This window comes from Cervus elaphus, chromosome X, assembly GCF_910594005.1.
Source record: "Cervus elaphus chromosome X, mCerEla1.1, whole genome shotgun sequence".
Taxonomy (NCBI): domain Eukaryota; kingdom Metazoa; phylum Chordata; class Mammalia; order Artiodactyla; family Cervidae; genus Cervus; species Cervus elaphus.
Window position 1 is genome coordinate 42,489,098 of NC_057848.1, and position 16,213 is coordinate 42,505,310.

Below are 16,213 nucleotides of genomic sequence, written 5' to 3' on the forward strand. Positions count from 1 at the left end.
ATAAGCATCCCAAATGGCTGAGAGCAGAGCAAGGCTTCTATAACTAGAACAAGTCCTCTTTTTCCATTTCCTTTTTCTAAATTGAAGTATAGTTGATTCACAATGTTGTGTTTATTTTTGTTGTACAGCAAAGGGATTCAGTTACATACATATGCATTCTTTTTCATATTCTGTTCCATGATTGTTTATCTGGGATATTGAATATAGTTCGTTGTACTCTACTGTAGGACCTTATTGATCCATTTTCTTTCTTTTTTTTAATATTTATTTTTAGTTGTGTTGGGTCTTAATTGCTGGATGTGGGCTTTCTCCAGTTGGGATGAGCAGCAGCTTCTCTCTAGTTGCAGCGTGCGGGCTTCTCACTGCAGTGTCGTCTCTTGTTATGGAGCCTGTGGCTCCATAGCAGCCGTGGCTCCCGGGTTCAGTTGCCCCGCGACTGGCGGGATCCTCCAGAACCAGGGATCGAACCGCTGTCCTCTGCATTGCAAGGAGCTTGCTAACCACGGGACCACCAGGGAAGCCCGATCCATTTTCTATATGCTAGTTTGCATAAGCCCATCCCAAACTCCCAAGCCATCCCTCCCCCACTCCCCAACCCCCTGGGCAACCACAGTCTATTCTGTCTGTGAGTCTGTTGCTGTTTAATAAATAGGTAGAACAAGTTTCCCTGATCAAAACCCAGCAACACCTTTAAGAAAAGGATCTTTATATCATCATGTGTGTTAGTAAATGTAGAAAATAACAATACAAGCCTAAAAGCAACTGGGATATCTTGTACTAACAGACTGCTGGACTACCTTTCCATTATTATTACTGAAACGGCTTTGTAAGAAGAGAAACCAGGGAGAAATTTTGAATTTTTAAAAACTTATCAAAATCCTTCTTACACTCTGGCCAAGTAACTGACTGCTAAGTCTTCTTTGCCCCTGTGGTCCCCTTAGCTCACAAAACCACCGAAGATGTCTCTACTCGAGAGACACTCTGCTGTCCCAGTGGACGTTTAGTGTAGCTGTTAGGGAATGTTGTCACAAAAGAGACCTGAATCCAGATGGCGTTTAGCCACTGTGTGCCTAGAACAAGTGAATCTCTCTGTCTTGGTTTCCTCTTCTGTAAAAACAACATCTAAACATAGTTAACACATCTGTAGTGCTTACCTGTATCATTTTTCATTTACTACTTACAACAACCCCTAGAGGAAAAAAACTATACATGAAGCAAGTGAGGCACAGAGAGGTTGAGTGACTTCCACAAGGTCACACAGCTGGTAAACTGCAGGGCTCAGATGCTAACGCAGGTTGGAGTCGAAGCTCTAAGTACCGTACCTACGGCCTCTCGAATTGACAGTACTAAATGGGGACACACCTACTAAGGACTGTTTTGAGGATTAAATAAGACAATGTACGAAAAGCCTGATACTTGTCAAGTGTTGGATATCGTGTGTATGTTATAGAAGGTTTTTCCCTTCTGCCCTGAGAAATCTGTAAAGCTTTTCCTAGGGGCAGTAAAAAAGGTCGCAGGAATGAGAACAGAGGCGAGAGAAGGAAGGGGGCAAGGTGGAACTTGGGAAAGGGAGAAAGGGTGTAAATGTGGCGGGGCGGGGCGGGGGGGGGGGGCGGCTCTGAATATTCAGAACACAAATAGAGCGGCCTAGGCCTTGAAAGAACGCGGTGAGTGTTTCTCAACTGCAAACAGAAACGTCTTGGCCGAAAATCAGACACTAAACCGGCGCGGCCAAGGCCTCAACCCCGGACCAGCCTCCTCAACCCCGCCCCGGCCCGAGGCCCGCTCGGGCCCGGCCCCGGCCGCGGACCGGCTTCCCGTCCGGTCCGCGGGTCCGCCCTACGCCGGGCGGAGCCTGGCCCGCCCCCTGCGCCGGAGCCCGGGAGCCCCAGGCCCGAGCCACGCGATCGGCCGGGCGCCCGGGGCTCGGGCCGCGGACGCGCGATGGCGACTTGGCGGCGGGACGGCCGGCTGACGGGCAGCCAGCGGCTGCTCTGCGCCGGGCTGGCGGGGGCGCTCAGCCTCAGCCTCACCGCGCCGCTGGAGCTCGCCACCGTACTGGCCCAGGTCGGCGTCGTGCGCGGCCGCGCCCGGGGGCCGTGGGCCGCGGGGCTCCGCGTGTGGCGGGTCGAGGGGCCCCGCGCCCTGTGGAAGGGGAACGCGGTGGCCTGCCTGCGCCTCTTCCCCTGCAGCGCCGTCCAGCTAGCCGCCTACCGCAAGTAAGAGCCGGGCGTGGGCGGGGCCGGGGCCCGGGGGCCGCCGCCGGGTACCCCGCGGCCCGACGCCGCCGGGTGCTGGGGATCCGGCCGGCGGTGCGCCCCCGCCCCCTTCCGGATCTCGCGGGAGCCCCTTGGGCCAGAAGGCGACTGCCAAAGTGCAGTCCCCACCTTTTCTTCTTCACCTTTTCCGGGGATTTCTGCAGTTTGAGGTGGACGCAGCTCTGGCCCAGAGAGGCTGACAGGGCTGGACGGGCGAGGAGGCGGAAGAGGGCGAAAGGAGATGTGAGGGGAAAGAGTGAAGAAATCTCCGGATAGATGGCTCCTAACCCCCTTCCCACTGTCCACCAAATTGGAAATTTTGCCTTGGCTGGCTTGGGAGAGAGACCCCTGAAGACACGTGTATGGAAGAGTGTCTGTGTGACCAGAACCTCCAGAAGACAGTACTTGGTAGGGACAGAGGGCCCAATCCACTGCCACCAAAAGGCCGTGGAGTTCGGCTCCCCACCCTCTCCCCCAAGAAACTGGCCTTTGGGGTCCTACAGAGGCTGCCCCACCCTCACTGCTCACTGGCCTCCTTTTAACACCTCCCACAAAAACAGCTGCTTTTTAGAAAAACTTCTAAAGATATAAATTAGCCTGATGACTCTTAAAGCTTCCTCAAGAACCCAGAGATATTTGCATATTAACTGGAAACACAGCCTAAAAGAATGAAGTGGTAGGGATGGGGTTTCAGGTAGAGAAGATGTTTCTGTAGTTGGGGGGATGGTCCCGGGTTCCCCATTCACTGGGAACAGCAGCCAACTCTGAAGCCTGGCCTTGGCTCAGAATTAGAGAAACACAGTCCATAGTCTTGACCACTGTAGGTCTGCCTTGCAGACTGACAGTCGAAGGATTTTGCCTTTGGCTCAGGGAAGCTGGAGCTGGAAGTCTGATCCGACAACTGACAAGCCCAATGGAATCTTCCTTATCACTGATTCCTCGAGGCCAGCGCTCATTTCACTTATGCCTGGGAATAGCGTTGCCTCTCTTACTCTGGGACAGGAGAGTAGTGAGATGGGGCATTTCTGTCAAGGCTCTCTTTCCTCCCCAGCCCCCTTGCCCTCAGCAACATCTGGCCGGCAGTCTGTAAACATTTCTCCTCTGAGTTTTAATGATTCAATTTCTCCCCACTTTACTGTATTGTCCACAAAGTATGGAGCTCCTCCTCTGGAATGTGTACCAAGGGGAGGGAAGCAGAACTTCAAAGGCTGGTTTAAGTACTGTGGCTTTGCTGCTAACCCTCTCCAATATATACAGACATCCCTCCATATCCGGGAGGGGATTGGTTTCAGGATAACCTCCACCCCCCAACTCCCCCCACCCCCACCCCCCACCTCACCCCGCCCCAGATGCTCGAGTCTCTTCTATGAAATGGAGTAGTATTTGCATGTAACCTGCACAGTCCTCCTGGATACTTTAAATCATCTCTAGGTTGCTTATACTACTTGATACAATGTAAATACTATGGAAATAGTTGTAAATTTAATGTAAATGCTATGTAAATTGTTGCTACTGTGCAGCAACTTCAAGGTTTGCTTTTTTGGAACTTCCTGGAATTTTTTTCTGAATATTTTCAATCTGCAGTTAGTTCTGAAACCCATGGATACAGAGGGATGACTGCATATCATTGGATTTTTAAGACCTTTTTTGAGATATCATTGACATAAAAAATTATCTATGTTTAAGGTGTACAAGTTGATGCTTTGATATATGTATATATTGTGAAATGATTGCCACAATCAAGCTAATTAACATCCATTACCTCTACCTAGTTACCATTTCGTGTGTGTGTGTGTGTGTGTGTAAATCATTGGATATTTGTGTGTGTGTGTGTGTGTGTGTGTGTGTAAATCATTGAAAATTTGTGTGTGTGTAAATCGTTGGATATTTACAACACCTGTCTCCTCCTCTGTACTGTCCACAGGGCAGGAAGTATACCCACTTTACAGATGCACTGTTGGGCTCAGAATGGCCACACCACCCATCAGTGACAGAGCTGAATTCCACCACCTGGCTTTCCGACTCTAATACCCATGCCCTATTACTTCATACTGCCTTTCTGTCAGCATTCATTAGGTGCCCACTGTATGCATGATGCTGGGGACAATGCAAGGATGAAAGGGGCATGGTCCCTGTGTCCCAGAGCTTCCAGAGCAATAGAATAAAACTAGTGTGTCCATAGCATGTGACTGCCGAGGATAAAGTGCTATAGAAATTCACAGAGCTCTGATGAGGGAGGAGATGTGAAGATGTCTCAGTGGAGAAAAACCATCCGAGTTTGATCTTTGGAGAATGAGTAGGAGTTTTCTGGCAAAGATGGGGAGAAAAATATTGCAGGTAATGCCATAAGCAAAGGCACAGCGGTGGGAAGGCATGCGGCATGACTGGAGCATAAGGTGTGTCTCTGGCTGTAATGGAAAATCCAACCAGAAAAGCAGGTTGGAATGAGATCTTGGAGGGGCAGATTAGGGAGTTTGGACTTTACTTGGAATACAAGGGTAACTGGGGGGGATTTTTGATGGAGTGCTGTGATTAAAGCAATTCAACAGGAATTGTCACCTGGTAGCTGCAGAGGACAGCTAAAGAGGAAGAAGGCTGGGGGGTAGCAGGACCATTTAGGAACAGGTTGTACTAGTCCATGTGGTGGCTAAGGGGCATCTGAAATGAACTGATGACAGTGGGAATAGAGAAAAGGAGATATGTGGGAGAGGAAGAACAGATAGCTAATCAGGCTAGGTTTGCTAATAATGTTTTCCTGAAAGGTTAGTTTCTTTCTGAAAATCAAAAGGAAATATTTCAGTGATAGGCAGCAAAGTGGTTGATCAATCATGATGCCAGACTTCCTACATTAAGAAAATACCTTGGGTCCATCATTATACTGATTAATCTCTACCTCCTGACCATGAATTTGCAAAACAGTTAGTTGCTTGTGGGTTTGAATAAAAAGCATAAACATACAGAATGTTCAGAAAATGCAGTGGTTTGGGGCTTCCCTGGTGGCTCAGTTGTAAGGATTCCACCTGCCAATGCAGGAGACACAGGTTTGATCCCTAGTCCAGGAAGGTCCCACATGCCACAACTATTGAACCTGTGCTCTAGAGCCTGGGAGTTCTAGCGCCTGTGCTCTGCAGTGAGAAGCTACCGAAATGAGAAGGCCATGTACCACAGCTGGAGAGTAGCCCCCACTCGCTGCAACTCAGGAAAAGCCCACACAGCAACGAAGACCCAGCACAGTCAAAATTAAATAAATGAAAAATTTAAAAAAAGAAAATGCAGTAGTTCAGTGACTTGTCCACAAACACAATTAATGGCAGAGCTGGAGCTTGAAACCAGGTCTTCTGCTTAGTCCAGTGCTCTGCTTAACATTGTAATGATGACATATCTCCTTACTTGGATTTACAATGAAAAGAATCCACTCAGTAGAGTCTGGGAGGAGCTAGGTCCTTGTACTAAACAAATAAAACCTAACACAATGGATGGCTCTCACCCAACTTTATGCTACAGCTGTTTGTCTAGCTGTATAAGCATCGTTTTGGGTCCCTGAAACTCTGAAATTGTTCATCACCAACACCATTTCCTTATTGTGTAACCAATTCACGAGCTTGTGTTTAGCTGCCAACTTGTGTTAGGTTGAAGTGTTAGCAGTTCTAACTACATACATCAAGGGTGTGTGTAATCTCCGTGTGCCTGAAATGAAGGGGTTACTGCCGTTCATCAGCCTATCCAGTCTCACTGGAAAAGCTTCTGTGCAGTGTGTGGGAGTGCAAGGAAGAGCAGAAAGGGGAACACTGCTGCCCCAGCCAATCAGACAAGCACTTAAGATGTGGGGATTCAGATGACGTCACTGATGGCCTATCAGGGTTGCCCTGCTTTGACTCTGTAAGAGGAACGATCTGTAGTCTTCGCCTCTGTATAGTAAGAGTCTGAGAAAAAGGGCTTTCCTTGGTTCTTCTTTTTGATTTTGTGTATTTGTTAGCGAGACCCTCTTTATAAAGCAAACTGACAGAAGGCAGGGTGGTTCTTCCTAGTTCATCAAATCATTCAGAGACCCTCATTTCTCTCGGGCCGCCCCATCAGACATCTCTCTGGTAGATCCCTTGAACTCTCATGATCTTATGCTGAAAGCTTGCACAGTGTGCGATGTTATTAAGTGACTGGGGAATGAATGCATGCACGAGTGCCCTGGGATGGAGAAGAAGGGGAAGGCAATGAGAATGAATGGTGTTTCTTTTGGCCTTCAAACTCCTCCTTCTTCTAGATTGTTCCAGCTTGCTGCAGACCACCCCTCTAGCCAAGCATTTCCACTTCCTCTGTCTCCCATCCCTCTGCTAAGGTTCCCCTCTAACTCGACTGGCCGGGGAGAGAGGAGGGAGGAAGGACTCAAAAGGGTGCAGGCAGTGAAACCAAGGCAGACGGCCTACTAGGGAGAACCAACTTGGTTTACCCGTATCTTTAAAAGGTCGTGCTGGTTCACTCAAATGGCTATTGAGGCTGACAAAATGAAGTCCAGACTTTCCTACAGCTTGAAGGAGATGTTTTTAATAGATAAGTGTTTGCTTGGGAGCAAAGGAGCTAATCTAGAACTCTCTCAGTGGTTTCACCTGAACACTTATTCGTCAGTCAGGAGGCCCTGGCCTGCTGCCAAACTGAAAAAGCAGGAAATACACATCTTTACTGGAGCTTTGGAAGCCAAAGTATTCAGGATGCTCACATTTTTAAAGAGATACAATACTATTAGCTAGCTCTGTTCACCTTCCTTTTATTCAGATTCTTGTTATACCTCTCCCGCTCCCCCTACCCACTCTCTGACAGAAAATCTTACTTTTCCTGGTTTCCAAGCCCTCGTTTATTTTCTCCACAGTTCCCAAGAATGAATAAAATTCCTTTGCTTCCTGGCCCGGGAACATGCACCATGTAAAAGTCCTCTTAGAACAATTTCTGCCAACGTAGGCCCTCATGACTGGGTATGTACTGCTTCCAGAAAGAGGGATTGTAACAGAGTGGCTTTCTAGTTTGCCTATAGAAAAGTCCACCCAAAACCATTTGGGACTAAATTGTGAAACTGCAGCGAAACACAAAGAATGGTCTAGCAAACACTCATATACCCACAGTGCAGAATTGACAGCATAAAAGAGAATTAGCTTAAAAGATACAAGAAATAAAAAAAATACTTGAAGTATCTTTTAAGCTAATTGTGACCCCATGAACTGTAGCCCACCAGGCTCTTCTGTCCATGGGATTCTCCAGGCAAGAATACTGGAGTTGGTTGCCATTTTCTTCTCCAGGGTATCTTCCTGACCCAGGGATTGAACCTGGGTCTCCTGCATTACAGGCAGACTCTTTACCAATTGAGACACCAGGGAAGACCTAGTACAAGAAATAAAATATTACAGATAATGGTGAAGTCCCCTTCATTCTCTTTTCCAGTCCCATCTGCTCTCCACCTTCTTGGGGGTCTATTTCATACTTTTTTTACATGTCTATATCTATTCATAATTACTTTAAAATATGGTTTTGTAGATGTGTTTCTTGATTTAAATGTAGTCAGCCCTCTGTATCTTCAGGTTCTGCATCCACGGATTCAACCAACCACAGGTTGGAAATACTGTATTTGGGGGGAAAAATTCCAGAAAGTTCCAAAAAGCAAAACTTGAATTTGCCATGCCCCAGCAACTTTTTACATAGCATTTACACTGTATTCAGTATTATAAGTAATCTAGAGATGATTTAAAGTATGCCTGTGTACCTGATAAGTTGCTTCAGTTGTGTCCAACTCTTTGTGACTCCGTGGACTGTAGCCTGCCAGGCTCCTCTGCCCATGGGATTCTCCAGTTAAGGATACTGGAGTGGGTTGCCATTCCCTTCTCCAGGGTATCTTCCTATCCCAGGGATCAAACCTGAGTCTCCTGCTTTGCAGGCAGACTCTTTACCGTTTGAGCCACTAGGGAAGCCCCTGACTTAAAGTATTCAGTTCAGTTCAGTTCAGGCAAATAATACACCATTTTATGTGAGGGACTTGAGCATCCACAGATGTTGGTACCTGTTGGGGTTTCTGAAACCTGTGGATACAGAGAAATGACCATAGATAGTTACCATACACTATAGGTCATTCTGCAACTTGCTTTTTTCACTTAACTTTATGCTTTTATGATTTATCCATGTAAATACACAGTTCCAAGTGCATTAATTTATGGTATCATTATATGACTTCCACAATTTATCCATTCCTATACCAATGGACTTTAGATTATTCAATTTCACTTACAAACAATGTGTTAATAATAAGTGTCCCCAGCCAGGGGTTGAACCTGTGTCCCCTGCATTGGAAGCTCAGAATCTTAACCACTGCACCACCAGGGAAATCCCTTGAGTTTTTAAAATATATTGTTTTAATAATTGTAAGAGAAGATGCATGACCCCGTTGTCAGAGAAATAGCAAATAAAAACAGTAACAAAATACCATTTCTCACCCAGCTGACAGGAAGACAGTCCCACACACTCCCCATCTTACTGCAGGAAGGAGTCTCTAAGTACATCTTATGTCTTCATATGTACAAGAGTTTCTCTAGGATATGCACTGAGAAATGGAATTGCTGGGATGAAAGTAGGCTTTCTTCCAATTGTACTAGATACTGCAAAGTGACCTGCCAATGTACACCTCTCCCAGCAGTGGGTGAGCATTCCTGTTTCCATACTTTCTCACCATCACTTGATGCTATCAGACTTTTTCATCTTTGCCAGTCTGCTGGATGAGAAATGGTATCTTGTTACTGTTTTTATTAATTTCTCTGATAGTTGGTGGGGTCATGCATCTTCTCTACATTTACACCATGGGATATTACTCAGCCGTTATTAAACCAATATATTTTTAAAACTCAAGGGACTTCCCTGGTGGTCCAGTGGTTAAGATTCTGAGCTTCTAGTGCAGGGGGCGCGGGTTCAACCCTTGGTTGAGGAACTAATATCCCACATGCTGCCTGAGGCAGCCAAAAACAAAAAAACCTCAATTACTGGGAATGCTTAAAGTCATTGTTTCAAGCAATTTCATTGAAGTTGCAACCGAATCAAAGGAGCACATTCCAGTTCAGTATTTATCGAGTACTTCTGTTCTTTTACACCCCACAGGCAAGCCAGGGTTGACAGTTATGCAAATAAAAGGGGAAAATGCTTAGGATGAAGTGGATGGACTTAGGGTAGATAGAAATAAGAAGGTTAGGTATCTCTTCCTTAGCGCTAAGTAGAATTATATAAATATAGTAGAATTGAATGTGTTACTCATTTATCTTAATACATTAGTATAGTAATTTTTGCTTCGTAAAGCATTTCCAAACGTGGGGAAATGTTGCAATCAGTAGCATTGAACACTCCAACACAATCCATAGCTGATTCCCTTGGGCCTTTCTCCCTGTTTTCTCCCAGGTTTGTCGTGCTGTTCACGGATGACCTGGGCCATATTTCCCAGTGGAGCTCCATCATGGCTGGGAGTCTCGCAGGGATGGTTTCCACCATTGTGACATATCCTACAGACCTCATCAAAACCCGGTTAATTGTGCAGAACATGCTGGAACCATCCTACAGAGGGATCCTCCATGCATTTTCTACTATTTATCAACAGGAAGGATTCCTGGCCCTTTATCGAGGGGTTTCCCTTACTGTTTTAGGTAAGATGGAACTTGTCACCTTGTCCAAGAAAAGGCTGTGTTCTTGGATCTATACAAATGATTTGTATATCTTTGTTGATAACCAGTGAAATCCACTTTACTGAGTTCAAGGGATATATATGAATGTATTGTATATCTTTGTAACCCGTTAAATCCATTTAACTGAGTTCAAGGTCCATTCAGTTCAGTTCAGTCACTCAGTCGTGTCCAGCTCTTTGTGACCCCATGGACTGCAGCATGCCAGGCCTCCCTGTCCATCACCAACTCCCGGAGTCTATTCAAACTCATGTCCATTGAGTCGGTGATGCCATCCAACCATCTCATCCTCTGTCATCCCCTTCTCCTCCCTCCTTCAATCTTTCCCAGCATCAGGGTCTTTTCCAATGAGTCAGTTCTTCCCATCAGATGACCAAAGTATTGGCATTTCAGCTTCAACATCAGTCCTTCCAATGAATATTCAGGACTGATTTCCTTTAGGATGGACTAGTTGGATCTCCTTGCAGTTCGAGGGACTCTCAAGAGTCTTCCCCAACACCACAATACAAAAGCATCAATTCTTCAGTGCTTAGCTTTCTTTATAGTCCAACTCTCACATCCATCCATAACGACTAGAAAAACCATAGCTTTGACTAGATGGACCTTTGTCAGCAAAGTAATGTCTCTGCTTTTTAATATGCTTTTTAAGTTGGTTGTAATTTTCTTCCAAGGATCAAGCGTCTTTTAATTTCATGGCTGCAGTCACCATCTGTAGTGATTTTGAGTCCAAAAAAATAAAGTCAGTCACTGTTTCCACTGTTTCCCCATCTATTTGCCATGAAGTGATGGGACCAGATGCCGTGATCTTAGTTTTCTGCATGTTGAGCTTTAAGCCAATTTTTTCACTCTCCTCTTTCACTTTCATCAAGAGGCTCTTTAGTTCTTCTTCACTTTCTGCCTTAAGGATGGTATCATCTGCATATCTGAGGTTATTGATATTTCTCCTGGAAATCTTGATTCCAGCTTGTGCTTCATCCAGCCCAATGTTTCTCATGATGTACTCTGCATATAAGTTAAATAGGCAGGGTGACAATATACAGCCTTGACATACTCCTTTCCCTATTTGGACCCAGTCTGTTGTTCCATGTCCAGTTCTAACTGTTGCTTCCTGACCTGCATACAGATTTCTCAAGAGGCAGGTCAGGTGGTCTGGTATTCCCATCTCTTTCAGAATTTTCCACAGTTTGTTGTGATCCACACAGTCAAAGGCTTTGGCATAGTCAATAAAGCAGAAATATATGCTTTTCTGGAACTCACTTGCTTTTTACATAATTCAACAGATGTTGACAATTTGATCTCTGGTTCCTCTACCTTTTATAAAACCAGCTTGAAAAAAATTAAAAAAATAAAACCAGCTTGAACATCTGGAAGTTCATGGTTCATGTACTATTGAAGCCTGGCTTGGAGAATTTTGAGCATACTTTACTAGCGTGTGAGATGAGTGCAATTGTGTGGTAGTTTGAGCATTCTTTAGCATTGCCTTTCTTTGGGATTGGAATGAAAACTGATGTTTACCAGTCTTGTGGCCACTGCTGCATTTCCCAAATTTGCTGATATATTGAGTGTAGCACTTTCATAGCATCCTCTTTTAGGATTTGAAATAGCTCAACTGGAATTCCATCACCTCCACTAGCTTTGTTCGTAGTGATGCTTTCTAAGGCCCACTTGACTTCACATTCCAGGATGTCTGGCTCTAGGTGCGTGATCACACCATTGTGATTATCTGGGTCATAAAGATCTTTTTTGTATAATTCTGTGTATTCTTGCCACCTCTTCTTAATATCTTCTGCTTCAAAAACGACAGAATGATCTCTTGAGTTCAAGGTCATATGGATTCAATATAGAGTTGATTAGCTTTGTTCTGTTCCATAGCCATACACCCGCTTCCTAACTTTGGCCTGGGAGGGAGTAGGACAGCCTGCAGGTGGCTCAGCACCAGTTGATAGGAAAAGAGTCCCACACACTCCCCATATGACTGCAGGAAGGAGTCTCCGAGTACATCCATACATTTTTGAGCACAACCAGGGTAGCAACTGTAGCTTCTATGATCTTCGGAACCTTTGCCAGGGCTACACCTGCACAAGTTACCAGGACCCCCAGTTGCCAATCCAGTAGACTTTTGCCTTTTATCTGACCTTTGTTGCAGTATTTGATGAGATCCATCACCCTTTATTCTAGAAACCTGTCTTCTGGGACCCCACTGTCTCTAGATGTCTTTTCCTACCTCTCTTTGGCTCTTTCTTGTCTGGCTCATCTGATGCTGCCAGCCCTCTACCTGTCGCTATTCCCCGGTTCCTTTCTGAGTTTTCTTCTCACTCTTCATTCCCTCCCTGGGTGGCCTCCTCTAAGTTAGTGGCTTAAACAAACATCGTTATACTCTAATGACTCCCAATCTCATCTCTATAATGACAGTGACTAACATCTATTGCTCTTGTGTGCCAGGCACTGTCCTAAACGTTTTGCATACAGCTCCTCATTTAAGCCACATTTTACAGGTGATATAGATGCTTAGGGAAGCTAAGCAACTTGCCCAAGACCACATAGATAGAAAGCAGAAAATCTAGCAATACAACCCCAGAGCCCTCTCTCTTAGCCACTGACTACCACCAGCTCTCAGTGGTAGTATGAATGCCTGCAATTGGACACCCCCACCTGATATTCCCTTGATACATCAGTCAGGACTAAACCTGATGTCCTCATTAGTTGCATACCTGCTCCCTTCCTGTGTCCCTGTGAATGAGACCACCTTTCTTTCACCCAGTGGCCTAAGCCAGAAGAAACGTATAATCTCAACTTTGACTCCTCTCACCCCATGCCCACTTTAGCCGCAAGTGCTGTCAATTTCACCTTTTAAAACTCTCAAGTCTGCCCCTTCTCCATCCTCATCTTCTCTGCCCCAGGTCACACTCTCATCATTTTTCCTGACATGAGAGGCTCCTACCTGGTCCCAGTCCTGGGTCTCTCCTGCCCCAGTCCACCCTGTACCTTGCTGCCAGGGGTGTGGTGAGCTTTCTAAGTGCAAGTTAATCATTTCATCAACCTCTTCCCACTGCCCTCCTTAAAAGCCTTCATTGACTCCTGTGAGCTACAGGGGAAAACCCAGATTCCTTCTGGCATACTAGCACCTTCAGACCTGGCCCTGCTGGCCAATCCCTACCTCATCTCCTGCCACATTCTACCTTCACTCCTGTTTTGGCCATCCAGAAATACTGGCATTTCTTGGAAATACCACTCTCTGTATATGCTGTTCCCTCTGCTTGCTCTGTCAGTGTCTGATGAACTCCTGTTCATTCCTGAAGACCCAGTTGAAAAGTTCTTTCTTCTGTGAAGTCCTTCTTGATTCCCTCAGGCAAAATGGATCCCTCTGATCCTTGTGTACCTAAAGCACTTTGTATAGCCCTCCTAGCCCCCCTACTATGATTCATTATCTGTCTGTCTCTCCCACTAGATGGTGAGCATCTCCAGGAATTAGCCTGCTCACTCCTCTTTGTATTCCTGGCACCTGGCAAAGGGCCCATCACATAGCATTAGCTGCATAAATGTTTTCTGAATGAAAATATAGTGTTGGTATGTCATTTTTGTTTTTATTAAACAAATACTACATTTTTCTACTAATAAAAATAAATGGAAAAAAATTTAAAAAGAAAAAAAAAAGAAAAAAAATTTTAACAAATACTACATTTTTCTAAAGATGAGCAACCCGACTAGTGTTAGCTCCTCTTTTAAATCTCATCTTAAGGGAGAAATTTAGTCCCTGTGTAAACTTCAGATTGGTCCAAAATTTTCTGGAAGCTTCAAAGTGCCAACTACTGCACTACTTGCTCACCATCTTTTCCTAGAAAGGTGAGGCTGCTGGGTGGGAGGGGAGTTTGGTGGAGAATGGATACATATATATGTATGGTCAAGTCCCTTCATTGATCACCTGAAATTACCACATCGTTAATCAGCTATACCCCAATACAAAATAAAAAGTTAAAAAAAAAGATAACTAATAAGGACCTACTGGATAGCACAGGGAACTCTACTTAGTACTCTGTAATGTCCTATATGGAAAAAGAGTCTAAGGAAGAGTAGATATATGTATATGTATAACTGATTTACTTTGCTGTACGGCAGAAGCTAACACAACATTATAAATCAACTATACATAAATAAAATAAATTTTTTTAAAAAGAATTGGAAACACCCATATACCCAGCATATACCAGGTCCTTCAATGAATGTTTCGGTTTATCATTTATCTATCCATCCCTCTAGCCATTCATCAGTCATGTATTTTTTGATGATTTTCATGTAAATTGCAAACATCAATACACTTCACCCCTCAACCTTTCAGCATGCATATTATTAACTAGAGTTCGATATTTGTTTATGATTCTTTTAAAAGTGAAATGGACATAGAATACACAAACCTTCAGGGAATCATTCGATGCATTGTGATCAATGACACAAACCCGATCAAAATATACCACGTGACCATTACCCAAGAAAGTGCCTGCTGCTTCCATTGGAGTGATTTTTCACAAGCCCAGGGCTGGTCCTGTTGCTTTCCCCAGGGTTCCCTACTGGCACTTATGTTCTCAAACCAGTGTCTCCTGAGCCATCACAGCCTCCCTGGCCTTGTTTTTCAGGTGCTCTCCCTTTCTCTGCCGGCTCCCTTCTAGTTTACATGAACCTGGAGAAAATCTGGAATGGACCCCGAGATCGGTTCTCTCTCCTCCAGAACTTTGCCAATGTCTGCCTGGCTGCCGCAGTGACCCAGACCCTCTCCTTCCCCTTTGACACGGTGAAGAGGAAGATGCAGGTGAGGAGTTGTGTTTGGGGGGACCTTGCCTTGTTTGTGGGTGGGTAACAACAGCAAAGAACACAGACTGAGCAAGACCAGGATCCAAAATGCTCATGACTGCTCATACAAACCCTCTGCAGAGCCCCACTCCGTGGCATTTCTGCTGTAACTTCAGGGCAATGGGCATGAACCCATGCCGCCTCCCCATTCCCACCCTCTGCTCTCTTAGGTCTACAGAGAAGTAGACTATAGGTGAGGCCCACTTTTCTTCCCTCACTTCATAGCTGCCACTGCCCGTTACATCTAGGTGGCTTCCACAGTGAGGACAGATCACTCTGGCCTTAACAGCCTGTCCTTACTTCAGCGAAACAGCCTAGAAAGAACCAAACTAAGCCAGGAACTGTCACTAACGAGGGGCCAGTAGTCCCTGATTCCCCTGCTGAGGAAGTAACTGCATATGAAATGAGTCGGTGTCTTAGCGGGCTTGACCCTGCATTTTCCTAATTGTGACCTAGGAAAACTCAGTTTCTCTACAAACCACAGAGGCAAAAGCCTGATAGTCAAGGTCTCATAGTGAGGAACTGAGCCTAGAATCAGCCAATTCTGATCGAAGAAAAATCAGAGTGGTCCAAGTAAGGATGAGGATTAAAGGCAGGTTCACACAGTTGGGGGGTGAACTCAAAACCAAATGGGGCTTCACATCTGCCCTGAACCATGCTTCTTCTCTGCTAACCTCCCCTCAGACTACATCAAAAGTCTTACCTGCATTCCTGGACTTTTCTGGGCAAATCTGGATTTATACAGTTGATGTATCCTGAAGAGCTGCTCAGATATTCATTTGGGGCCAGTTGAATCCAATTTTAAATGATCAGCCCCGGCTGAATTTGTTTTTCCTCATGTCTATAACTTCTTCTATTGTCTCAGTGGCCCCCAGCTTCTCCATGTGCCTTTTTTGGCTGAGCCAGGCCTCACTTTCCTCAGCACCAAAAAGCCTGAAAGTATTTATCTCAACCTATAAAGAAAAGCTGCCTTCAGGACAACACACATCACAGTTACACCCAATTCTGCTGCTCCAGTCCATCAAACTTTTCATCTCTCTGGATTGTGTTCCTTTCCTGTCCTTTGTCCAAACAAATTTTTGAAATTGTCACATTATTGTAATTGTCATGTCGATGCAAGCTGAGAACCTGCCTAGTGTATGCTTATTGATAAAAACTGTTATCCCTCATTTTAAGAATAATGTAATACATACACTTCAAAATGGTTAAAATGGTCAAATTTTCTGTTTTGTGTGTTTTACCACAATAAAAAAAAAAAAAGGAATGCACATACATTATAGAAAACTTGGGAAATACAGAAAAGCATGACAAAGAAAAGAATTACCTATAAGCCCAATAGCCATGTGTTATAGTGATTAATAGTTTTACTTCTGTGCGTTCATATGTATATGCAGATGTGTATGCATAAATATA

General features: G+C 44.9%; 1 protein-coding gene and 1 non-coding gene across 2 annotated transcripts in view; one reads left to right on the top strand and one right to left on the bottom strand.

Annotated features, from left to right (window-relative positions):
- Window positions 1-1,840: 1,840 nt before the first annotated feature.
- SLC25A43 (solute carrier family 25 member 43) overlaps window positions 1,841-16,213 on the top strand; it is a 40,873-nt gene continuing 26,500 nt past the window's right edge. Inside the window, exons 1-3 of the mRNA XM_043896885.1 lie at window positions 1,841-2,219; window positions 9,678-9,919; window positions 14,587-14,759. Of these exons, the coding sequence (XP_043752820.1) occupies window positions 1,945-2,219; window positions 9,678-9,919; window positions 14,587-14,759 (690 nt within the window). The 5' untranslated portion in view covers window positions 1,841-1,944. The remainder of the gene's footprint in view (window positions 2,220-9,677; window positions 9,920-14,586; window positions 14,760-16,213) is intronic.
- On the bottom strand, window positions 7,549-7,621 carry TRNAY-GUA. The gene has a single exon. It is a non-coding gene; the product is annotated as a tRNA-Tyr (tRNA).